Raw genomic sequence first — 26,797 nt, forward strand, 5'->3', positions numbered from 1 at the left:
GCAGATTTAATGCAACATATGAGCTGTAGTGGAATAATTTCACCCACCACTGGGGCACACTGCAGCAACTGCTTAGGAAGTAGTAATGATGCCTGTAGTAAAACACTACATCCAAGGGACGTGGGGCACAGATAAACCAGAGTGGATTAAGAGGGCTCTATTGCCCCTATTAGCCATATTCATTTAATAGATCTCACTCTTAATGCAAGGTCCTGTGATATGGTCACAGGCATGTGACTGAGCACAGACAGATCAATCCTTTGACACAGCAAGATAATTAACTTAGCGAGGCACAGCGAAGCTACTCATGACTAGAATTCAGACAAGACAGAGGCCAACGGTTTTGAAGGAGATGTCACAGGATCTTGAATGGCACACAAGATGTCAGGGATTGTTTTATGCTTCCACTGTAATTTTTTTAACTGTGGCTCTATATTGATTACCAGTGAACACTTGCAGTTATTGAAATCACAGCACTATTCCCTCCTGGCCTGTGGTATTCCTTAGAGATTTCTTCCTAAAATCAGGCCCTGCCCAGCATATGGAAACTGATGTGAGTTAAACGCAAGGCAAGAGACTGTATACAGAAAACCAGCCACTGTTCAGGAACATCTGCACTGCATATTATACACAAAGTAATTGCTCCTAATTCATCTAGTTCAACTAAAAAGTAAAAATAAATGAGATACCAAAATAGCACTGAAGTCGGATTATTCTTTTTTTTTATATATATATATCAAACTTCTCTCACGTTGTAAATTAAAAAAAAGCATCTCATTAAGTAAAATAATTAACAGTAATATTCCTTAAAAACGCTTCCTGTGTTTCAAAATATGGCAAAAATCAGGCCAGTGGGGAGTCATAAAGCAATATAGCTGTCACAAAACTTCAAAACAAAATCTATATAGCTTCTTGGGGCTCCCTCATGTTACTTTAGCTATGACTAATAAGAACAGATGTACTTGATATGAAATTATCCTGCCGAAACAGTAGAAATAAAAGTAAAATATTTCTTTCACATAGCGTACCAGAAACTGTTCTATTATCAGATAATCAGCTACTCCACAAACATTGCATAGAGGCAAGCAGTAAAAGTCATTGACTAAAGAGTCATCTTGACAGCTCTAAAGAAAGCTGGAGTAAAAGCTTCTAGAAGCAGTGCTTCATGAGAGAGATTTACTAAATATATCAATATCCTCTTAAAAAGTTCATCATATCTAGTAATTTAAACACAGTCATCAAATTTATCTAATCGTCTAATCAACTAGACCTTGTCAATCAAGTTAGTAAGAGGCCATAATGGTTGAATTATTTCTATTTTCTTTCTAAATAATGTTATTGCTGGCCCTATGGGGTAAACATTTTGTTGTAACTCTCCTGTTCTACTATATAATACTGCGCATATTTGGAATTATTGTTGCAATTTCAGCTCAGTCAGGACTTGCAGTTAACCATATTGACAGTGTGGATACAATTCCTAAAACAGATGGAGGTAAACACAGAAGATTTAGATGCTAAGGAACTACACGCTCCATCACAAGGCAGAGAGTTTGAACTGCTAGGTGTAAAGCATGGGTGGTCATTAAAATCAGTGACCCTACGCTTAATGCAATCCTGTTAGCAATCTGTAGTACGTGTCTGAAATAAATGTACATTCCTTCTTTAACCACCTGTAAAATGGGCATAAGAAAGCTGACCTCTCTGGGGACGTAGGAGATTTCACTCAGCAGCAGCAATCCCAGAACATGTTGCATAACGAACAAAGCAAAAAGCACTACTCGTGACTGAAAAGGACTTTGTCCTTAGTGCCTCATCTGTGCCTGGCTGGCTGAGCCTGGGTGGGAGGAAATTGCTGCCACCGTGACAGACGGGCACATTCTCCTCCTCTCTCAAATTCAGACTAAGCTGTGAAATGAACGGGTACATATAAACCAGCTGATATCTTCAGCCACCTTTGGACTGTCTCCCTTTCCACGGCCTAAATAAGTGGATAATCTCACCAGCAGTGATGGAACAATGGTTTCAGATAACTGGCCTTAATTCAGAATTTGCAAACCTCACAAATCTGCAGTAGTTTGAGGGAAGCTTTTCATTTTGTATCTTGTCTTTTGCCTAGAAACATCCGCTCCCTCTTCTATCCTACCAAGTTAAGAGGTCAAAGATAATTATCCAGAGAAGAATTTCCTCTTGCTTAAAGTCATTTAAATTTGCTGCAATGACTATTTAAATGCTGGAATGAGCCACAGCATTTTAATGACTTTTAGGAATCCCCCCTTTCTTTCCCCCAAGCAATCTGTCACCGGCTCCTCTTTCACAGCAGGGCTAAAAAACACATGGAACTGCAGGAAAGAAAAAGCCCTTATCACTTAGTTTCAAAATTCACATTTTAAAAAAGGGTCTATTTCCTACAAATGTCAGGCATCCTGCTCATCTTCTATCAACAGATTTGCATCCTGTGATAGAGGATGTATCCTCACATAACCTAGACAGAACTGGATTAAGGAGGTTGGTTTCTCTTTGCACATTAATGAACCATCTCACTACGCCTCAACCAGCCATTCTACTGTTTGCTGCACCTTTACATTTGCCTTCATGCTTCCTCCAGTTCCCACGAAATAACTCATGATCCCCACTTCTGGTCTATTGAATTTTTTAACTGATTTGGCAGAAGTAATTGAGCAAATTACTTTTGAAAAGCCACTGCCTCACGTGATAGATTTCTCCCTCTGTCTTAACATGTCAAGGATGCTAATTGCAGGGAAAGATTTAGCAGATAAACTCTGGAAAGATGAATGTTTATGAGCATGTACAGTTCCTTATAAGATACAGGACACAGAAAGAAAAGGAGGGTGGAAGAATAAAAAAATCTCTGGGACTGTCAGTGGTCTAACTAGGTCAGATTTCCATGCACATGTATACTTTCTCATTTAGCTCTTTGCTTTCTTTGCCAAGAATTACTTGAGGTCCTCAGTATCTTCACAAACGCATAGGATGCTGTACTGATTAAGCCCTCTGTCTCTGCAATCGCATTATAAATCAGGAAATGAAAATAAAATCTCTTCTAACTTGGCATGGTGATAATTAATCCTTTTCAAGCCCTCTGTCAGCAATTTAGCTTTCTAGAATCCTGCGCTGGTATCCCAAATTCTGGGGAGAATGCATACAGAAGTGAAACAAGAATGGAATTTTGAAGGCCAGAAATGCATGATACTTGTGGGTTCATTTTTTTTCTTTTGAACTGTAAATATGTCATTGGGAGAATTTCAGTCAGTTAGCTTAAACAGCCTCATAGAGCTAAAGCGATGTCATTATTATACATTGTATAACTGCTGGCACCAGCCTATTTCTGTTTGATTTTGTACAATGGAGACAGTAAATTTTTCTCCCATTAAACCACTGTCACTATCTTTAAAATTATCTAAACTCATATTAATTACACCTTTTATTTTGTGCTAGAGCTCCAAACACCTGGTGTACTCTACTCAGTCCCTTTAAAGTAACAAATCAGACTAGTCAAAGCAGAAATACTTAATTTCCAGTATCAAGAAGTTGTGTCAGAATGAAAAATCCTGAACTGTAGGGTTGCTTGGTAGCTGCTGTTGGAAATGCTGCTCTACCTTATTTTCCACATACTTGTGAAACAGTATTGCATGCATCCCCCAAAGGAAAGTAGCAACAAACATGTAAAATAGTTCATAAATGATGAAGAGCCAAAGTGAGAGAAAGGATACTGCAGGTACCTCTGAGTTTTCTGAGGCGGTGGGAAGAAAGAAAATTCCTTAAATTGGAAACAAATTTCTATTGTTTTCCATATTACTCTTAGATTTAAAGCACCAATTCAGAAGAGACTCTATACTTAGTGTAAAACAGTCTCAGTAGTTCCTGGAGGGTGGGTGCAATAGTGGCTTTAATTATCTCGCTAAAAAACAAATGAGAGATCACCAACACACAGGTGCTTAAAGTGTCTTCCAAAACTATCCACATCATCCTAGATTTGTAACAACGCCCTTCAAATCTCAAGAAGAGTTCTTCTAAAATTCCAAGTATTCCATTCACTTATAGACAAATATATTTTTTGTGTGTGTGTGTAGTATGTTCTTATTTGTTCTTTTGAGACTGAAGAAAAAGTATAAGTTAATTTATGCTTTTTCTTAAAAAGGTTTCTCTTACATTTTGGGTCATGTTGTTTAATAATTTACTCACATCTATACAAGAGAAATACAGTCAAAAAGGCTATTTTCTGCATACCTACACCATATTTCAAGAGCATTATTCCACTACTACAATCTCTACAAACACGTAGCTGTGCTGAGATGTTACAATACATACAGAAGGTGCAACGCATCTAAAAGGTGAGAGTCAAGTGCCAGGGCTTTTGTTCTTGGCTGCTAGAGCCATCTGTTGCTTTGTAAGAAACCATCACCATGCAGAAGGGAATGATTCCTACTGTGTGAGAGAAGAGACACAGCATTTATTACTATTCAGATAGCCTTAACTCAGTATTTTTCCTCATTAGAGTGAAAGTAAAAATACATATGTTATTTCATTTGCTCTGACAGTCAATATTAGAAGACAGTCAAAGATGAAAATGTCTCAGCCTCAACCAATTCTAAACATGACCATATGCTATTTTCATAATGAAGCTATTTGTATGGCCCGTGGAATTGTGAAGGAATTAATCACAGCTAGCACGAAGTGCCACTGACTTCTGAACAAAAACTTGATTAAGTGAGGATCAGTCTCTGTCGTGAACTACTGAAAGATCCGGTAGAAAGTGGGGATGAATAGATTGTACATAATGAATCCTAAGGCTGTGAACCGATCTATGTTGATTAAGAAAGTGAAATCAAAGCGAATAAAAGCATGGACAGAAATAGCACTATGGCTTAGTGAATCATAGCTTTCATCTCTGACCAGCACGTTTCACTTAGGATACGATGAATAAATTCTACAGTCTGAGCCTCGTCATCATTGCCCTACAGTCCACATCGCAGTATCCGTACGAAGGACGGTTCAGCACAGCATAGCCAGAGGTCAGCTCTCAGACTACCAGGAGGCCACTGGCAGAGCTGGGTGGGAATCTGGGACTGGAGTAACGTGGCTCAGGAGGTCAGAGGAGGCATTTACCAGCAGAGGTGACCGGGCAGAATGAGGAAAGCAGAAACATATGAGTCAGGACTGGAAATCACCAGAGATACACACAGGAAATTTCCACAACCTATGACCAACTCTAAGTAAGATGTTATGCTCTCACATTCAGACAAAGTACAAATTATTAAATATTTCAGCAACAGCAGCTGAATGGAAATGTACACAAATACGTTGACTGCTGAGCTGCAGCTTCTTACAGCAATCTGTCCTAAAAATCTCATCATTAAACGCAATGATTAAGACGGAAATGTCACCCTACATTTATACAGCAGTTTTCATCCTGAAGCACTTCATTAACTATCTTTCCAAAGATCACTTTGCAATACTGATTTTGCTGTATTTATCCTCTGTCTACCCAAACCAGAAAAAAGAGGCAGATTGTACTCTTTTTAGAATCTCATCAGATAAAACCTTAAATGGTAGTTTCCATAGAAACACATCATGGGTCTCTCGGTCTCACTATCAAACCTGTTCATAAACTTTCAGCTTTACTTAATGCTAGATTTTCAAAAACACCAATTAGCTCTTTCATTATTTAGTGCTCTTCCAGTCTTTTGTGCTTACATTAAATGAAGGAAGTACAGCTCGACACAATTGAACCATGTCACTGTTACACAGTGTCTTGCTTTCAACTTTATCTACTGCATCTCTGAGGTGGAAAAGTAGTAAAGAAAAGGAGTAAGGGACAGTGACTTCATTCACCCACACATAGCCTGTCACAACAGATTTAATACTCCCTAAAGTCAAAGGAAAGTATCTGAACTATGTTGGCATTGTTCTAGTGAGAAACAAGCTTTTCTTTGGGGAAACCTGTACAACTGTTTCTAATTGCACACACCTGCCTCACTGAATGAAAGACTGATAAAAGAAAAAGGGAAGAGAAGAAAACAGCTGCCAGGGAAAGGGGAACAACAGGAAAAATAATATTTTTTGGTAATCTAGTAAAATCTCTGAGTGTCAGTCAAGTCCCATTTGCACTTACAGTCTCCCATCAAAGGTTGTTATAGATATTTGAGCCTCACGTGAACCCTGACTATGGGAAAAACAATGCCATGCAAATGATGAACACAGGTCTGGGGCATTTCATGAACATTCTGACACAAGCATATTCCATATAAAAATATATTTATAATATTTTTAAACAAAGAATGATGCTGTGTTTACAAAAGGTATAAAATTGATCTGTACTTTAAACCCAAGGATTACCTAACCTTTCAAAAACTCCCTTTTGCATGCTGTTGCCACAGGTGTTTCCTTCTACAAAAGCACACAAATATTATGGAATAGGTGACAGGCTTAGAAATAGCAGTGTCCATGATAATGTTTATGTTCTCTACAGTTGACCTGGCACCTTCCCTTTGTGTAAGTGTGAGCATGGAAAATAAATACCACCGCACGCACCGTTCTGCAGTCTATTAACGTGACTAATACCACTCGCCAGACTCTACTGCCACTGACACCCTGGCTCAGACTCAATTTTGTTGTGAGTAACAAGTCAAGTAATACAAATGTTTGTCTTTATTTTCTTAAAGTTTCCTTTAGTTCTTTTATGAATCCAATATAGTTGAATCACTGCTGCCAGAAATGTATTTGCAACAGAAAATGTCCTCAGAGGCTTTGTTACTTTTTGTCATCAGATTCAGATTATACTGTTTGTCCTGAAACACTTTCAGTGTCTTACACGGTTACTCTATTTTAAATTACAGAACTATCAAATACACTAATAGAGTGAAATGTGCAGAACTTTAATGTAGGGGTTTTTTTCAGTAATATAATCTCTTATTCTGCAACTAACTCTTTCAAGCATGCCAGTGTCTTGGAATGCAGTTCTGCTCCTAAATTCTAGGGATGCAGTGGTTACAAGTGCTAAAACCTCCAGGCTATCTAAGTGCGAAACAAACTTGTAATTTCAGTGACATACTAGAGGAGGATTTCTTCTGAGACTGGGTTTCTTGACTAGTAAAGTGACATTCCATTGCTGCTTTAAGGCACCTTGATGACTTTGACTTGTTCTAGTAGGTCTATTTTTTTTTTATTATTACCTAAGGCTTTTTCTGTTTTGTTAAACACAAATTTTCTCTTTTGCCAAACCTACAGAAGCAAAGAAATCATTATATTGAAAAATCAAAAAGAGCACTGGCTAGCCAGAGGACTTCTGGGTAAGACCAGAAATGACAAGTAAAACCTTTGCACACATGACTAGCATATGAAGTGGCAGAGGGAATAGGAAAAAGGTTTCACAAGAAACTTATCTGAGAGCACTGGGAAATCTGCAACTGTTACATCCCTTTTTTTTTTCTTTCTGTTTTTTTTCTTTTTTTCTGACAGTTCCTTCTGAAGGGGAAGTTCAACACAAAGCCAGCAAAGCTGGTTCCTACATCCATCTCCCCACATCATCCAGCCAAAGGATGAGAGGAATGTGGTGTGAGAAGCAACAGATCGCCCTAACCTGGATCCAGGGCCATGACAGGAGACCTTAGATTGCTAACAAGCAATGAAAACTCCGTCCTCTGCCTCTCTGAACCATAAAAAATACTTCAGAAAAAAAGAATTATTTCCTATGTATTATCTGTAAGCAAATATCATCAGCAAAGACAATTTGACTTTGACTTGTATTTGTGGACCTAAATATCGCTCAACAGGATGTATGGGAGAATTTAAAGGAGTTAGTTTTACAGAATTTGCTACATTTCTAAAATATACATATAATGCTTGTAGATAGATTGGAAGTAAAATAATTTGCTGGAAATTTGACCTGATTTTCTTTAGATTTTTAATAATGAAAGCATGCTAGGTCTGAAAAAAAATAAAATAGCACGCATATTATCTTACGTAGTACTTTGATTCAAAGCTCAAATGTCCCCAGCAGCAGCAACCGATTGGAGACAGACTGCTGTAGAGCCCTATTCTTTCCTGTTACAATAGACCAACTGCAAGACCTCAGTCTTCCCTCAGGACAAGCTTTGCTCTGACTGGTTTTTTATACGTATTCTGTATGTGTAAACAACACAAAAATAATGAACCTCCCAGACTCAAAGATATTTTAAACAATGTATCTTGTAATATGGGAGAAATTATTCTGTTTAAAGAAATCCAATTTTAAAACATATCTATTTTGGGATTATTGATTCCAACATATACATATTCTATTTCCACTGAAAACAAATAAACCAATGATATAAAAATAGGCAACTAAATGAAATGCAGACTTTTATAACGTGGGAAATGTTTGTTGAACTCGCATTCTGGTTTTGATTACTTTTAGACATTTTAGGAGGAACTGACTCAAAGCAGTGTTCTTCAGAATAAAACTAAAATTTATGTAGACAGACCTACTGCAAATGTGTAATGTTAAGTAAAACAGTTCTCCAGGGACCTAGCTCCAATGCAAAATTCAACAAAATATTTAAACACACATATAGTAAGAATATAGATGTCCTAACATACTTAATGTTAAGTTCGCCCTTAAAAACTCTGAAGGGTAAACAGCAATGGAAAACAATGTTTTTGCAAGAGTCCCTTAAAATTTATTGTAAACTGGGAAAAGTGCAATAAAATAAAGCACAGTAACACGCTTCATTACCAAATTGTCATGTATAACCCCCGTGGGAAGCTAACAACACATAACACTTCATGAGCTTAGAAGAGCGCATGTATAACTGAAATTTCACATAAAATTTAGTATAGCATGAGCAGCTCCAAACAGGATTCAGAAGCTAAACATTCCATGTCCAGCAACTTTTTAAGGTAAGCATCAAAGACAGTTTCAGGAATAGCCTTTGATATTATTCCATAATCATTATGGACTACAACTCACTTTACTATAAGAATGGGTTTTAAAACAAAGACTGAGGTGACAAAAATCAATATACTTAATACATGCTTCAAAGACGACTGTCATTGGTACTACTTGTGGTTAATATCATGCTGACATCTAATGGTAACTTCGTATACTGCTCTCAGTTTTTTCTGTTTAAGGAAAAAAATCGCATATTGATAAACAACATAGGCTAAATAAATATACTGATTGTAGACTATTTCCCTCTTGAGATACGGCAGAAAGCTGCAGCTACTGCCCACACAAGAAACAGAGCAGGTGTTTCCAAGGCTCATACACCTCACACAAATGCTCTTTCTAATTAGCTGTCTACTAGACACATTAGAATTGAAGGAAAGATTAAATAAATGCAGGCTTTACTACAGATTAATACTGAGGAGTTATTGTTGGCGGGAACTTTCATATCTGAAATCAAACTGACTTATGTAAATGATAAAGGCAAAATCCAATGAAGGCCTAGAGATTAATAAATCAATTTTCAAGTCTACTGTTGTCTTCTAGCCAGACAAAAATCAAATTCTTTAATTCCTTTATTTATTGAACCCAAAATTGGAATGAGAAGACATTCAGATATTATTATTTAGTAAAGGTTACATTTATAATTTTTATCTTTTCTTACTTAGCCTTTTAGTATTTCAGGAGCCTTCACAGTCTGCGCAATGCATCTAATTTAACTCAGATCCCTTGAGGCATCTCACTGGTGCGTGGTAAAGGACTTCTGAGTTACTACAGCTCTTGTTTATTTATCCTGATGCTTTTCTTAACTTCAGCATTTAAGGAAAAACTAAAATTGTATTAAATGACATGATAACATCACTCAGTTCACACAGTTGAAATGAGAGGGACTTACCAGGCTGGTTAACTTCCCAGATTTACCTGTGCGAAGCACACACCAGACAACAGTAGATGGCAGCAATAACCCACAGAAGCATCGCTGCCCACCATCGCCCCGGGGTTTTTCCAACTTCACTGACAAACACCCAAAGACAGTAAAATAAATGGAATGAGGGCCGATCTAAAATAAGACAGAAGGCTTTCTCTTCTTGGAGAAAAATGCCAATATAAATGTGTACATAAGTACACAACGTGTTGCTGAGATATTACAGCTTTGGATAAAGTAAGGTTGCCAGTTTCATGAAGGATAAAGGTCTGAATTGCGTATTTTTTACTTTAATGCCAGGGAAAATGAATAGGTGCTTCCTCCTCTTTGCTGAAATAAGATAAACCAATGCAGTACATTTTTTAATGCTCGATTCATATTAATTTTAAAAGCACTTATTATTTGCAACAGCTTAGATTTTTCTAGTGCCAAATTTGCTATGGGTGACGAGGGTTCATCGTAGCTTATCTACTCTGTTTTCACAGAACCTGTTCCTCCCATTTCAAGCACATCCTTCCTTCCTTCATAATCATGTTGAGAGACTCTAAGCAGTCTATTTGCCAGAAGACCCTAAGGTCAGCAAAAAAAGACAGGTAGAACTGCAGACACTCTCAACTTCCTTATAAAATTATGAGCTTCAATACTATACATTCTACTGTGTTGTTCTCCATTTTACTGTAAATGCGTTCTAATCAAAGTTGCACAATGTGTGCTCTGACCAGCCACCTGTCTGCATCACGGCATCCCCTGCTTGAACAAGATTATGCATCTGATTACTTCATATGTCGTTATCCCTACAAGGTGCTCTCATGGCAGTTAAATGTCATGCTGCTTTCATATATAATCATTTCCATCCTTTGACCTCTTCCATTAATGGAAGGGAATACATACATACCTTCGTTATGTCTATGGTAACTGGGTAAGAGACTCTTTCTCCTACTTCTTAGATGCTTATTCTAAATGCATTGCTATTGTTTTAAAAAAGAAGACAAGAAAATGTGGCTCAGCTCTGCTGTTATCATACATGCCATCTTACATACTATTTTATGAGATTTTTTTAATGACAAATTTTAACTACACTTTTACATGACACAGGAAGGACCTCTACAATATGAGGAACAGGATCCAAAAAGTCCAGATTGATAGTAATCAAACTTTTTGAGCTGATGACTTTTTAATCGTTTATATAAAAAAAAAATATTGTGAATGTTTCCTTAGATGCTAACAATGAAAAGACTATATCCCACAAAGCACTGAGTAATTAATTATCTAAATAACAAGGCAAAGAACTGGGTGATACTGTTGTCTTTGGATCTGGTCTCTCTGGATGAGGACTGAACTGTTTTCACACAATGAAACACAAGCTCATGGAATCCCACTAATTCCAGTTTAATTATAACATGGTGATATTTAATTCTCATGGTCAAATACCATATTATATTGCAAGCTGCTTCATGGTATTTTAGAGTTGTATGGAAATGACAACTTGAGCCTACATAAGAATGATTCTTTACCAGTTCTCCCTTGGACAGCTCAAAGGTTCTTTCTTCCTTTTACATATTTCAAAGAACAGCCCTCCATGTTAAATATACACAGCAGTTTCGGGAATTTTAGCATTTTCTTCCATCTTTCTTATGGATGGTTTGCACAGTAGGGAAATGGAAAGAGACACAATGAATTTCAGAGAAGCATCTCAGTAAAATCACCTTAAACATTTGCTTGCAATTGCACTGCTCAGGGTTAGACGTTTTAGCAGGTCAGTAAAACTGCTGCTGGTGGAACCACTGTCATCCATAGTGGTTTATCAACTGAATCTACTCAGTGGATAAAGAAAGACATAGCCTACAAAGTTGTTTAGATTACTTTTGCAAGAGGTAAACTCACACCAATTTTAGACAATAGAACAAAACAAAAATATTGAGGAATTACTAATATCAAAACAGCACATGTCAGCACTCATAAACACATTAAGAGCAACTGCCCACAAGCATGTAAGCAAAGATAAAGGACAGAAGGGAATTTTCAAAGGTCATAAGCACTCAAGGATCTTGAGACAGGTTTAGTCTTTAGTTTCATATACTGCTAATCCAGATCTGTCTGAAATCAACTAGCAAAAGTGTGGTAGTAGGAGTCACGCCAGCAAGAGAAGGACTGGTCATTGGGTCTCCTACTCTCACTGGGGAAAAGCGTTGGTCTTTCCCTGATGCTGTTCATATCACTTGGAGACTTCAAGAAACAAGACTACATTTCAGCATTCAGACTTCTCCATCAATCATGCCACCTAACCAAAAACTTTGCTCCACTGGTACATAATGGAAAACGAAATCCAGGCTACTTCCAAGGAGTCGTCTAACCACAGAATAATACGAACACTTAAAATAAATCTCTATGTATTCTAATAGTCTAATACCATTTTTCGTTCGTAGGTTGCAATGCATTTTACAAAGAAGCTAGCAATTACACAGTATCAGTACAGCAATGCAATATGGTAAATATGAGATCGCACATGGCCCTCTTTGTCTATGAATTACCAACATCCCATAAACGAATAAAGGTTAAAGAATAGCCATGAATCATTTATAGTTCGTTCTCCTAATGCAGCCTACTATAGAACTCAACCTTTGAACTTCTTTCAAATGTGATGTTCTTTATGGCAGCTGGTATGTAATGACTGTATGTGTAATTACGTGTTTCTACACACACCTTGTTTCTGTGCAGTGAACCTTCCGGAAAAGCAGCCAAGATCACAACTTTGGTGTCTACAAAAAGGGATGCAAGCTCCAAACTCTCCATCGGCGTCCTGCAACAGGCAAGGAAGAAAAGCAGTAACATCTTAAACTTGAGGGAAAATTTTTAAAAGCAGGGTTTTTTTCTTCAGGATTGTTTTAATTCCCATCCCATTTTGGACAAATGCTTCAGCACTATCACAGAAAGAATTACAGTGTGCGTTAGCCTATTACTCCTCAAGCAGAGTGGCTAAAAGGTAAACCTTAAGAGTTTGAAAGCTGCTCCTTATTCATGTTTTTATGTCAGACCATACCTCACCCATTAAAACTTTCACTTGTACGTTAATCTAGGCACGAGGCCGGGCCGCAGCTCGAACTTTCCAGGCCGCTCCCCACGCGAGGGGCTGACGGGGCCCGGCTTACCTCAGGCGTTCGAGCCGCCCGGCCTGCTCCGCTCTTGTTCCCTCGCCTTCCCCTCCTTCCTCCCGCTCCTGTTCCGCTCCCCTCCTCCCGCCCCGCTCCAGGCACCCCTCCGACGGCCCAACGCTTCTCCCTTCACTGATGCCCCTTCCCTTCCCGCTTCCCCGCTGCTGCCGTCCCCCGCCACCGAGCCCTGTGACTGCGGGCGGGTGACCCAACATCCCCTCAGGCCGCCTCAGCTCCGCAGGCGGTGGGGGGGAGACGGGGGCGGGGGCAATGGCCGCGGCCCCACCCTCGCCTCGAGGGGCAGGGTGGGGCGGGGCGGGAGCGCGGGGCAGCTGGAGCTCGGCGGCGGCGGCGGCGAAGGGACGGCTGTGGCGAGGAGAGGAGACGAGCAGCGGCAGCAGCAGCCATGGCAGACCACGAAGCGGGGATCGTGCCTAAGGCCCGGCGGGCGGAAGGTAACTATGGTAGGGGGGCGCTGCCCCCAAGGGGCAGTGAGGGCACGGCCCCTGAGCCAGTCGCTCCCCGCGGGCTCCGAGCCGCCTTTCCGTCGCTCTCCGGTTTTTTGTTTCAGTTTTGTTATTTTATTTAGTCGCTGAGGAAAGTTTGCAGATCCTTCACCATAGTTAAGCCCGCGAAAAGAACGAGGAGCGGTTCCTCCTCGCCTTCCGGGCAGCCTCCCGCTTTCCTCAGTACCGCGCAGCTCCGCGGGCCTTGCCGGAGAGGCCGCCGCCTGCCCCGCAGCGCCCTTTCCCCCGCCCCGCAGCGCCGGCCCCTCCGCGGCTTGCCCGGCTGACGGAGCCCGGCGGGTGGTGGTGCCCAGCATCGCCGCAGTTCGCTGCTTCACGTCTCTTTAGAAATAGCGCCCGGGGAAGTAGAAGAGCATCGCTGAGAGTTGGCCCCAATTGCGTAACTTGGGGTTTTCTTGAGTGTGGTTTGTTTTCCTGTACGGTAACTGCAATCGCGAAGGGGAAAGCTAAACAAATAATTAAGAGCAGCGTCAACAGAAGTAATCCCCGAGGCACTGCACCGGTAAATGAGAACAAAAAGAATTTGGGCACTGGTTGTTTACACCACTAGTGCTTTTCACTTGAGCAACATGTTAACAGGTGTGACTGGAGGAAGTGGTAAAAGTCAGTTATATTCCCTCAAGTGGGGCGATGAAACTGTAGTGAAGTTTTACTTCTTGGTATGCTTATCTAGTGGGGTTTGGCCTTTCGGTTAGTAGGTGTGAGTGCAACCCGGGTCAGGAAGTTTGGGAGATGATACACTAAAATAGCACAACTCACAGTTTCTGTCACTGGAAGCTGCTGTGTTTTCCTGTTACCTGTCTTGTTGGGAAAAGTCATGATTTATGTTTTTGTCATTAGCAACTGGAGAAGGAAGTGTATTTATAAGATCGCTTTATATACGAAGGCTTTGGCTAGGTAACCTGAGTTGTTGTATAAATAACTGTAGATGTGTTTGGGCCCCATGCCTAATGGCACATGCTAGTTCTTGTATCCTTGGAGAGGATCGACATTTCATTCTGTATGTTAGCTATTAATACCTAACAGTGGTCACTACGATGCTAACCTTGTCTGGGACGCAGCAAGCCTTTCACTTTACGTGCTGCTGAGGTTGTTTTTCTGCAGTTACTGTGTGATGTGTTGTTTTGGAGGCTAAAGCTGACTACTGATTATTTTTGTAATAATAAAGTATCTACACAGTAAATGACATTAGACATAATTTTGGCTATTAGACATAATCATTTTGGCTATTTCCCATGTGAAATGCTTTGAGAAGCATCTGAAAAGACATTTGGTTCTCATTGAAAGTAGTATCCCATATTACTCCTGATTGATTGCTAATTAGCAAACAGTTGAATGTCATAGAGTAACACCCTTCAGTCATTCTCAGACTATCCTGCATTTGACGAAGCAGCATGGAAGTGGACATCTCCCTCTAGTATTCTTGCCTTGTATTCAGTCCAGTTGTTCTCCCATATACATTTTATTTTAAATGTGGTGGGTTATTCACACGGTTGTGGGGGAAGGTCCCTTCCTCTCATGGTACCTAGGGGCCTTGCACATTTTTGCGATTTGACGGTGATGTATTTGTTCAAATTGTATAGTCTTTGCAGAAGAAAATAAATCGCAAGTGCATGCCACACCTCAAGCGGTAAGAGGACTTCCCCTTTCATCTCAGCCTCCCACACTAAGTGTTTATTATAAATTGTTAATACTATTTGACTATCCAAGTGATAATTTCTTGCTAAAGTAACGGTAACTGTTCCAGTCAGCCTTAAAGGAGTCAAAGGCTGATACAATTAAAATTTTTTTTAATTTTTTTTTTCTCCTTGTGGCTTATTTCTTAAAGAGGTATGTAATCTATCGCAGATGGTCCACAAATAAGATTCTTCTGATTAAATTCTAGGTGTGAGTTTTTAGTATCTTGATAATAAAAGAGCAAGAATATCGCAAGTGTTTGAACTGAAGGTGTAGGGGTATACAACAGAGTGTTTGGCACGTTAGAAAATCAAGCAAGAAAAGAACCGAAGTTGAGTAGCTACAGTTACTGCAAGTGAAAAAATTCCAACAACTAAGCATATTATTCCAACAGCTAGTTGCATATATCTATCTGCTCAAAAAATGCTAAGCTCAACACTGTTTCCAAGAGAAAAGATAGTTATAAATTGCTTTTTTTTGCAAACCAATTTTTGCCTTTAATCAGAGGCCTAGCCCATACCTGGTATCTCTGTGTTTAATCCCTTTGAATGATACCATGTTTTGCAATTCCCTAAACTCTATTTGAAATAAACTTGAAGTTTGAAAACCTCTTAAGGAAAAAAAAAAGCTTTATACATATCTAAAAGAATGTACCATTTCTGGAACATGGACTTCAAATGTTAACGATAGCATTGGATGAATCTGCAGCACCCGTGTTTTGTAAGTAGTTTGACTTTTAATTAAATTACTTCTGTGGTGTGTTTTCCCCCATTCTTTTTAGTCTAATTAGAAAATTATGTGAATGCTGGATCTCCAGACCTGAAGGGATTCTCTTTGTTAATGAGAAATGATCCAAAGTCATGATGTATCTGACGTTGCTGCATGTGTGTATGGCAGTCAGTGCCATAGAGGATGACTGAGTTGATGGCAGAAGAAGATGGGTGGAGGTCTATCCTGTAATGAAACAAACATTGTCATCCTACAAGGAAAGGAAATAAACTAGGCAAAAGAATGGCTTTTTCTTTTTTAAATATATATATATATGTATTTAATATGTGTATTTAATAATATTAAATCTTGCATGAAAAGTTAAGCAGGGGTGCTGAAGAAGCAATTATGCTACAGTGCAGAAGCCTTCAAGTTGCACAGTTGCTCAAGAATTTTTGCATTTTTGATCGGTTGTCTTGATTTGCAGACCAACAGCCTGCTATACGTTCAAGTTGTAGGCTTGTCTGGTTTTTACCTTACAAGAAAATGCCAGTGGAATGGTTAGAGATGGTGGAATTGGGCTTTTTCTGGCGTAAGTGGGGCTTTGAGCATCTTTTCATGGCCAACATAGGTGAAATGGAGTTGATGTTTTCATCATTAAAGAATATTATTTCTTAATATAAATTATTCCTGTAATTAATAACTTCTATGAATAATAGTAACAGCTGTAATACAATCATCAATTTGTCTTTTTCTTTCATGATTATACTTTCTAGGTCTTGTCTCTGCAAGTCATAGTGCCTTTAAAACGAGGGACAGTTCCCAACAGCCATAGCAGTGGAGAAATTGCAGTGCACTCTGTATGTTTTTAACATCATTTGAGTTTTTGGTGGTGTCTGTTTTTTGAAGCCATTACATTGTTTTTCTCGTTGCTTTTTCAGCAGCTGCATACATTACAGTATATAAATATTTAAATATATATCCCCAGCAATTATTGTTAATGATCACGCCTCTATTATATGAGCAAGGTTTTGGTTTTGTTGTTTGGGGGTTGTTTTGTTTCTTTGGGAGGACTAAATTGCATTTCTCCTTTTTGGGTTTGAGTATATAATGGTATCAGAACTGTCACATGAGGAGTCTGGCTTAGGGAGAAGCAAAACCCGGTTCTCTAGAGTTCCCAGGCAGAACTCTCACTTCAAAACCATTTTTCCTTATTTCTTACTGTAGTTCTCTTTAGCTAATCTTGAATGCTACAGATGCAGCTAAGAAATAAAAGACAAACTTTTAATTGTTGCTTTGCCTGTGGATCATGAGATATGCTGAAAGTCTGTTTTCAGTAGTTCTCTAGTTGTTTTGTGGCGACTTAGTGAAAAGAATATCTCTTTGAGCTGTTCTTTGACGCTGCCTGCCAAAAACAAAGATGTGTTTTGTCCGTTAAAAGGTGCACATCTGTGATGGGTGAAAGAGGGCTGGGAGGCGGTCTGCTGTAGCCAGCACTTAGTGTGGTGTAAAATCTTTTTTTTTCTTTTTTTTTTTTCCCCCCAGCATGTTGGGTGGGCAGGGATACATCTCATCTGCGAGGTGTGCCTGAGGCTGTGTGGTACCTGCACGACCTTTGTCAGTCTCGTTTCAGTGCTGTTGAACTAGCTGCTATTTAGAACCCAGTATCGATAAGCCTGACTGAGAAATCTGGCAAGAATTTGAAGTTGATGAAGTTATCCAAGTCCCATGAACGAGACGTTAAAAAATCACAATAAGCTCATTCCACAGATGCCAAGCATGTTTCTTGTATTTCATATAGTTTTTCACAAGACAGCATTTCTCTCGCTTTTTGTATTGTGAAATATACCACATGATGGGACAGTCATTGTTGCTAAATGAAGGGTGTGCTTAGTCTTGTAATTTTACATTATTTGAGTTGTGACTTCTATCTTCATGTTCAACAGAGAAGCAAATGGATAATATTTTTTTCCATGCTGTAGTTCTGGTAAGAGCAGTTAGGTGGTTGGCGGTGAAGAATTGATGTTAAACTGTAGCAGGATCCTCAGCTCCTTTAGGTTTATAAAAGTTATTAACTAAAAGAGAGAGGAAGGCTTTTCCTCCCTATCAGTATAGATTGTGAATACTTTTTATGGTTGTAGGCTGACTAGTACCTTGTTGCTAAATGAAAGGTAGCGTTCCCTTCGCTAATGAGCCTACAGATGTTGCTTAATGCTGAGAGCTGCTTCATACCGATATGTCTAGATCATGCATTTCCTTGACTTTCACAGAAGGCCTGGAAATTACTCCTGATATTTCCACTACATGATAATAAACCTGTGGGGGAATATCTTTAGGTAACTTCCATAGAGAAATTCTAATACCATGCATGATATGCCATGTCCTTGAGGGCTGTTATACTGGCGTGTGACAGGGATACAAATGACAGGTAAGATAGCCAACTGGCTTCAGAAGCTTTGAGTAACTTCATAAAGTTCAAGATACTGCGTGAGACAAAAACTTACTATTCTCCACCACCTCCATATTCCATCTTATTAGAAAGGCTAGGAGTAGCTCTATGACCCACAATCGGTGAAAAAGAGAACTGGAAACTTCAGTGTTGGTTCCCAGTTATTTTGCTGACTTATATGACTTTAGTCAAATATTGTGGATGTAAATTTGCAAAGTATATACTATTATCTGCTATTACTCACTTTCAGGGTTAGCTGTATCTAATAACTGATCTCAGTTCCTCTTTATCCAAGGGACACACTGCTAATGCTGAGTTCAAGTGTGGGCACAATAAAATGCTTACTCATAGATCTGTAGTTGTTAAAATCAATGTGACTAGTGAAAATAAAAGCAGAATTTGGCTTTTAATTTGACTTCTGATCTAAACCTAATGAGTTTCGCCAGAGGAGTAGTGTTAGCAGTGGCTTATTTCAAGGAATTTCCAACATGAATATCCCATTGTAGGCACTTTCTTTAACAGGCACTCTTGGCTTTAAAAATCTGAAAATTTCTGCTCTTCTCTTGCAGATGAGTCTGATAGTGGCCTTGGTTTGTGCGGATGGATCCTGGTCATCACTTCACTTTTTTTCACTGTTATTACATTTCCTATATCAATCTGGATGTGCATAAAGGTAAAATTGTTCACTGCCAAATTGGATTAAAACTTAAGCAATGCAGATGCTTCCTAGTGGTTATTATTGTTCTCTATTTTATTTATTTGTTTTAAACACAGATTAATCTAACTCTATTCTTTCTTGAACTATAGCAGACCCCAAAATTTCAGTGCATTAATCTTCAAACAAAAAAAGTATTTAGTCAAAATGATTTCTGCATTGACATCTTTGCTATGTCCACCCAGTTGTCATTAGTATATAAGCTAGTTTGGAAGATCAGAATAATTGCAGGAATGCATAATTTCTCTTGGAGGACTGATATTTTAATTTTTAATTTTTTTTAAGGAGATCTCTCCCTGTATATGTGTAAATATGAAATATGTAAATATAAATATATAAGTATGTACATATATGTGGCTGTATGTGACAGATTCTTAGAGAATGTGTCATCTGTTATCGCTTTGAGCTTGATGTTTTCAGTTTCCAGACCAGAGGAAATAGCTCTTGCGTTGTTTTGGTTAATATACTGCATCAAAATTAGAGCTGGAAAATTTCTGCACTTTGTTTTGTTGTTGCTGGGATATTCCTGATGGCTGCTTCTAGGACTTGGTCGTGCCCAGATGACGTGCTGTTGCTTCTGCTGTTGATAGATGGTGCCACAGTCTGAAGAATATTTCTTGTGGGATATTGTCCTGATTGTTCCTTTTGCTGTTTGCTTTTTGACGATAAAGTTTAGGTTAAAATTCTCAAAAGCAGCCAGTAGAGAAATGTACGTCACATTTGAGACTCAAGACTGTTTTAGACTAGTGTGTACATAGTTTGGAATCCATCGTGTGGCCTCCGGAAACCCTTGCATGACATCCAACTATATCTTACAGATTATAAAGGAATACGAGCGAGCCATCATATTCAGACTTGGACGCATCTTAAAAGGGGGAGCAAAGGGACCAGGTATGTCCTGCAGAGCATTCTTAATATTTGTTCTAATTAAGTCATCGGCAAAATAATAGCTGTCTAGAGACTGCATTAGACTGACAAATAGATTTCTCAAGAATTTTGTAACTTCCAGTAAGAGGATATGTTACTTTATATGGAGAAGATAGAAAACTAATTATCTGTGAGCCTTCCCCAGATCTCCTTAGGTAATGCATGGTCTTCAGGTAGAATCAAAAGCACAGAATGTAAAGGGAGGAATAATGGCAGCAAACGTGCCATTTTAGTAACAGAAGTTTAGTATGTCAGTTAAAACCCAGATAGTCTGAAAGCCTTGATGCTCTTCAAAAGAAATAGAAGCAATTAAATTATCTGATAGTTCTGAAATGTTTCCTGTGCATATTAGAAATTCTGATGAGATCTGAAAAAATGTTATTTTCAGCTGTTGCTCCTGCTGCTCAAAGTGACAGAAAGGGGCAACAGCTTCTTCCTTCATTTTCATCCAGGTTTTGCAATACTTCCGCATTGCTGTAAAGTCAAAGAATTATGGTGATCCACCAGAACATAAGGAGGTCAATAGCTTCTGCTTGCCAGAATTAGGCCCCACAAGTAATTACGTGAGACAAATTTTCAAAAGTAGCTGTTAACAGCTCTGGGGATTTTCCCAAATAATAAAGATCTCTAAATAAGTTAGACCTGAATAAATTGAAGTTTCTCAGCATACTCTTTTGAAAATCTTATCTTGGTTTGAAAGTCAGTAACTAACATGCTGCTGAGCTTGTTACAAAGAGAGCTATACAGCTACAGTGGCTGGATTTAAGCTTATTTCAGTAGCAGGTTTCATCTGTTTTAATGACCCATTTTCACATCTTGTTGAATGGAATTTTTTTTTGTACAGGTTTGTTTTTTGTCCTGCCCTGCACAGACAGCTTCATCAAAGTCGATATGAGGACCATCTCTTTTGATATTCCTCCCCAAGAGGTGAGTTTGCACTCCCTTTTTGTCTGTTTGCAGAATTTTTTGCACTTTCTTTTTTATTTCCCCTTCTCAGTATTGGGTAGCATGTAGATTTCTTGTGCAGCTTCAATGTATTGTGAAGAATACATATGTTCTTTAGTAATAGCATTCAGCAAGAGAAGATGGCTGAAAGAAAACAAATTATGCTGTCCTCTAAGGACCAAATAAGATAACTTAATACTGCCTAAGAGCTAGAATGGGAGGGGTTTGGAATGAAGGCTGCTGGACTTCATGCAACATTCTCTAATTGTTTCTGCGAAATCTGGAGGATTTCCGGAAACAGTGGTGATCTTTCCTATGTCAATTTATCTAGATGTTTAAACTAGCTAAAATAACAGGATGAAATTATTATATACATGAAAGGCTATGAATAGGAACTCAGGGTAATGGTCTGCTCTCTTATGTAGATTTTGTGTACATGTTGCTTCTGTGTCCTGCTATGCACAGGAATGTTATGAAGGTGCACCACACCTAATGTCATCTGATGTCTTTCAGTTTGAAGGTCCTAAAGAACAAAAAAATTACTTTTATTTCTAGTTTGTTTTTCCTTGGACATATTAATTTTTAGTAGAATCTCTCAACAGCGTTAAACTAGCTGAATTTGGTGATGTTAACTCAATGGATAGCAAAAGAATAAGAAACAACTGGCCCTCTAAAAATGTTAGTGAGCAATTAATGATTATAACTGTATTCCTCATGTATCTGGTGTATTTTGCAAGACAAAGATGCTTCATGCAACCTGTCTGGTGCATCTGTTTCCTGTCATATTTGCTAGTAGGTTTATTGCTCATCATTAGTTGTAGATTTAGACAAATGGCAACTGTCATGGTACACTCTAAAGGGTAATTGGTAGAAACCTAATCACTGGCAGGCAAAATGTGCTTGCAGCTGCTGCTATGCCATTAGTGAAGCCATCAGTTCTACAGTTTTTCTTTTGGCTTGATTAAATTATGCTTATGGATTTAGGTTTGTTTGTTTTCAGTAGGTTAAAGCAGAAATACAGAAATACATTTTTATTTGTACAACATGATTTCTGTGCATGCTACTCACTCTTTGTTTATCTTAACGCTATTATGAAAAGACTGCTAAAGCAGGTAGTTTGAGGAAGGACAGAATAGGTAAGTCTTGAAGGTTAAGTAACTCGCATGTCCCGCTCTCTTGTCAAATAATGTGATAGTCTAACATGGAATTAGGACACCTCTTCTCATGGTTGTGCAGCATATTCCCATCTCTTTTTAACTTTAAAATATAATTAATGCTTCTTTCTGGTGTACCCTCTTACCCTCGAGTAAAACAAATATGTAATTATCATTATATTAAATAAATTTATGCTTAATTGTTATATACTTTCCCCATTGCTTTTTAGATCTTGACTAAGGATTCTGTGACAGTTAATGTAGACGGAGTGGTTTACTACAGAGTTCAGAATGCCACCCTGGCTGTAGCAAACATCACAAATGCTGACTCGGCCACCCGTCTTTTAGCACAGACTACTTTGAGGAATGTTCTGGGGACCAAAAACCTTTCTCAGATTCTCTCTGATCGTGAAGAAATTGCACACAGCATGCAGGTATGAGCACCTTTACCTAAGCAATCCACAGGTAACTTACAGGTCAGGATTTATTTTACCTTCCAAGTAATAAGCCAGATTTGGAGTCTTTTTGTTAGTTTACAACAGTTATACTTTTATAATTATCAAATCATAATATAAATACAAAAGCCCTTAAAGTCCAAAAATTGTAAGATAATTCATTTGGTTTATTGGTCATTCTTCAAATTTGGACGTTTGTTTGTAGCCAGGTAGATGGCTTAACTTAATTGTCCTGCCTTGTCTAGGCCACACTTGATGAGGCAACAGATGATTGGGGCATTAAGGTGGAACGTGTGGAGATCAAGGATGTGAAATTACCTGTCCAGATGCAGAGAGCAATGGCTGCAGAAGCAGAAGCTGCCCGGGAGGCGAGAGCTAAGGTAATAACGTCAGCATCTGGGGTTGGATTTTTTGGTAATTTTCTTTTTCTTCATGAATAATTTAACGTGGTGATGTAGAAGATGAAGATTCTCAGCCAGATTGTGTTGTAGCAAATAGGAGTGTAGGGCAGGATTTGCGTCTGGGTGCTTGCTCTATTTCATCTTGGATCATGCAGGTGAGATTTCCTTCAAAAATGCAGAATCTCAGTTTTTTACCATACTCCAAGAAGAAATCATAAACAGAACAATTTTGAGGTTATTAGCTGGAGCCTGCAGTGAAGTAGAAGCCAAACTTACTTCCAGCTTTTTCCTGACTAGCCCTGATATTAGTCAAGTCCTTTGTTTTCTGTTTGTTACATCCTATGAGAAATAAAACAGGTGTAATACTTAGTTTTACTGTCACCCTTAACTGATCAGCAACCAGTTTGGCTGTGACATCTTATTCCCTTCTGAGGTTGGAGAAGGTGATGCTAAATATTCAGTTTCAGAGTAAAAATCCTTAGGGGCAGTTAGAGCTGTCCTTTCCTAGGACTCCTCTGGTGGTTTGTTAATCCTGTCTTGAAAACTTACTTGGGCCTCCATAGATGTAACTGTAGAGTCTGTTTTTTAAAACACAAACACACACAAAAAAAAACCCCTGGATGTCCAAAAAACCCTTTTTTGGTAGACTAAGCTGATAGATGAGGGCTTCTGGTAGATATTAGTGGTCTATTAAGCTGCCTGCCCATAGAAAAATGGAACTTGCATTCTAAATACTAAAAATTTGTCTTGGCAAAGGGAGATTAGTTACTAGAGTTCATCTAATGCCATGAAAATTACATCTAAACTTATGATGCTCATCTCACACACACGTGTGAGTGATTTTTATGCACATAATATGACTGATTTCCATATCCGCTACTTAATTGTGAGTTTCATTAACTTTAACCTATCTTTAGGTTCTAATTATTTTTATTTTCATGGGAAATAATTGCTGAACTGAATTTCATTAGACTTTGAGGCTAGCAATTATTGAATGTGAAGTTGGTGGTGTACCTAGGAAAAGATCTTTAAGCCTACAGTAGTGCTTCCAGTATTAATTTCTACATTTTTGGGGGGAAGCTTAATTACTTTGTGATTATTTTTTTAATTATTATTATTTATTCTGATGTTTAAAATAATATCATGCCTTTGCAATAGAACTCCGTAGGGAAATACGCACTTGCCTGTGCTGCCACGCATGTAAATTGCCTCACCAGTAACTTACCTGTTAAAACAGGGCCATCCTCCAATCCAGCTGCGCTTTAGAAATACTCAGAAAATGTTTATATTGTCCGAATGAAGAAGGGCTCTGCTTGTAAAGAAATGTAGTACCACAAATCTGTCTCTAATGAGCTCATAATTAAACAGAATGAGGGAATAAACATGTACTTTCCAAGTAAGAAACATGCTGTTCACCTGTCAAGCCCTTGTTGAGACAAAATCACACAGCTTTAAGTAAAAAGTATTTTCAGGTATATCTGGGGAGTGCCCTCTGATTTTGAGAGGCAGTGCTGAATGAAGCGCAAAACACAGTTTTGAAAATAGAACAAATTTACCCATTGCATTTCAAGATATGGCGCCAGTTTTTGTGATCTGGTGTCCTGACGGGGTGGGAGGAGAAGGGGCACGTGGGGCCTGGGAGGCCGACAGGAGTGATGTATGTCCGAGCGAGGGAAAAGACAGAGCCGGTGACAGAACACGGGAAGAGCAGGTCACTCCACTCGAGTGATCAGCAATGTCTTTGGTTGATGACTTAAGGCTGAACTCATCCTTCACATTTCTGGTTTATTACTGTGCCTTAATTCTATTTCATTCATTTTGCTTCCCCAGGTGATTGCAGCTGAGGGTGAAATGAATGCTTCCAGGGCCCTGAAAGAGGCATCCATGGTTATTACAGAGTCCCCGGCTGCTCTTCAGCTTCGTTACTTGCAGACCTTGACCACCATTGCTGCGGAAAAGAACTCCACCATCGTCTTCCCACTGCCCATAAATATGCTGCAGGGCCTCTTAGGTGAAAATCGCTAGGTAGAGCAGGAGGAGAGAGCTGGGGTGGGCGCTTTTTTTTTTTTTTTTGCTACAGCGAATGTTTGCAACACTGAACTCCCTGGGTATTGTAGCTTATGGCGGTGTTAAAGTGGATTTGCTGGAGAACCTCTGTTGTTATACTAAGTGTGTCTATAAGACTTATATGTAATGTTTGTGAAAATGGACAATCAAAATTATTTAAAATTGAAAACCTCCCAAAATGAGTACAATCACATTGTGATCTTAAATAAGCATGTATCCACACTGTCCTGGATGGACACCTTCCATCTCTAACCTCCCAGTTTCAAATAGTATATAAAAGCGTTTGTAGTAAAGATGAGGTGACCCAACACTTGGGCAGAGAAGTGTTCCTTTTAACCAGTGTGTCTGGGCAAGGGAAGTGGAGGAGCCCTGACTGTGTTCTCTGGGAGTGTAGCTCTGTGTGATGAAGTCATCCCATTGACGTCGTGTGGATTGGTTCTCTAGCTCACACAAGGAAAAGTAATGGGAGTTGATACAGCAGTGAGAACACTGTACTGGGTGCTTCTGAAAATCAGGCTCGTACTTGCTAAAATAGTCCCCGTTCATGAGAAACAGTTGTTAGCCAGTGTTACTGAAGTGGAATTTCCCATCTCTGTCCTGCCACAGCAATGGCACAAACATGCCGTAGTTATGGATACAATGCACGTGCTGTCACTGACGGGCTGTTCTGTGGTTCTGGTGGTGTGCCTGTATAGGTTTATGCTTCTTTAAAGCACTGAGAAATTGTTTGGTCTGCCTTTATCTGTCACTCTTAAAAATAATTTTAAAAAGCCAAAGTACTGACTCCTGCATTTTATCCAGGTCTAAACCCTTGCTTCTCCAGGAAGTAAGATCTCTGTAATTAGCAGGGGGAGGTGATGTTTACCAGCAGATGCTGTACTGTTTGTGTAACTTCTAACAAATTCATGATTTACCTGTTGATGCTGCTTCTGAGCAGACCTGTAGTATTTGTTGTGATACTAAGGGCTTATACTTAATACCAAAAGCATGTAATCCTCAGTTCATGTAGTCTTGAGCTGTCAGTCTGCTAAACTGTATTCCTATTTTGTACCTGCTTAGTAGATGTAATTACAGATTAAAATGAGAAGAATGAGAGTCTGCATGGGGGGAGGCTCTTTGGGCTACCATCTGGTCTTTAGTGGGAGGCGGCAATGAAAACAGAAAGCCAGGATCAGTGTCCTTCTCACGCTGGCCAGCAAGTTCCTAACTTGTTTTTTGTTACCTTTCTGCTATGATCAGGTCTGTGTTTACAGGTTTTACTTGTAGTAAGGGCAAGGTCTGTTCAGCTGTGCCTTTGTCACTGGTCCTCTCCTGCCTCTCTGCTGTAAAGTCTCTTCCCCTCTGCGTTGTACAAGCAGTATACCTGTCTGCGCGTGTGTCGGTACTGCAGTTAACGTAAGCTGAGCTTGACTTTTTGCTGGGAGAGGGGGGAGAAAGATGGTTAACAAAGATGTAGTAATTAGCATTATTGTGCTCACGCACCTGAAGTGGGAAACAGTAACTGCAGAGCTTGAGGTGAATCCTTGGGGAAGATGAGTGAAGCTGTAACTCCTCCGGTTGCTGCTGTAGATGGCCTCCCCTGTGAATTCTTGTTGACACCAGGAGCACACTTTTTGCACTCAGCCTGAATAAAAAACCATGCTGTTTACTAATGACTGACTTTCTGGAAGAGTATAATACTGTTAATTTATCAGCATCTTAGATGCTAATAATTCTGGCAAGGGGAAAGCAAACCACTCCCAAACCCCCAA

The 26,797-nt window shown here is 39.1% G+C and overlaps 2 protein-coding genes across 2 annotated transcripts in view; one reads left to right on the plus strand and one right to left on the minus strand.

Moving 5' to 3' along the window:
* The window catches only part of DAB2IP (DAB2 interacting protein), a 245,549-nt gene extending 232,888 nt beyond the window's left edge, over window positions 1-12,661 (minus strand). Inside the window, exon 1 of the mRNA XM_054848432.1 lies at window positions 12,573-12,661. The gene's annotated coding sequence lies outside the window, so the exon portion shown is untranslated. The remainder of the gene's footprint in view (window positions 1-12,572) is intronic.
* A 658-nt stretch (window positions 12,662-13,319) lies between these two features.
* On the plus strand, window positions 13,320-26,701 carry STOM (stomatin). Its single transcript, XM_054848262.1, has 7 exons — window positions 13,320-13,476; window positions 18,952-19,055; window positions 19,916-19,988; window positions 20,869-20,951; window positions 22,354-22,557; window positions 22,824-22,958; window positions 24,810-26,701. Exons 1-7 carry the CDS (start codon window positions 13,428-13,430, stop codon window positions 25,002-25,004), a joined length of 843 nt encoding a protein of 280 aa, XP_054704237.1. The 5' UTR covers window positions 13,320-13,427; the 3' UTR covers window positions 25,005-26,701.
* Window positions 26,702-26,797: the final 96 nt, after the last annotated feature.

This window comes from Grus americana, chromosome 20 (genome assembly GCF_028858705.1).
Source record: "Grus americana isolate bGruAme1 chromosome 20, bGruAme1.mat, whole genome shotgun sequence".
Lineage (NCBI taxonomy): Eukaryota > Metazoa > Chordata > Aves > Gruiformes > Gruidae > Grus > Grus americana.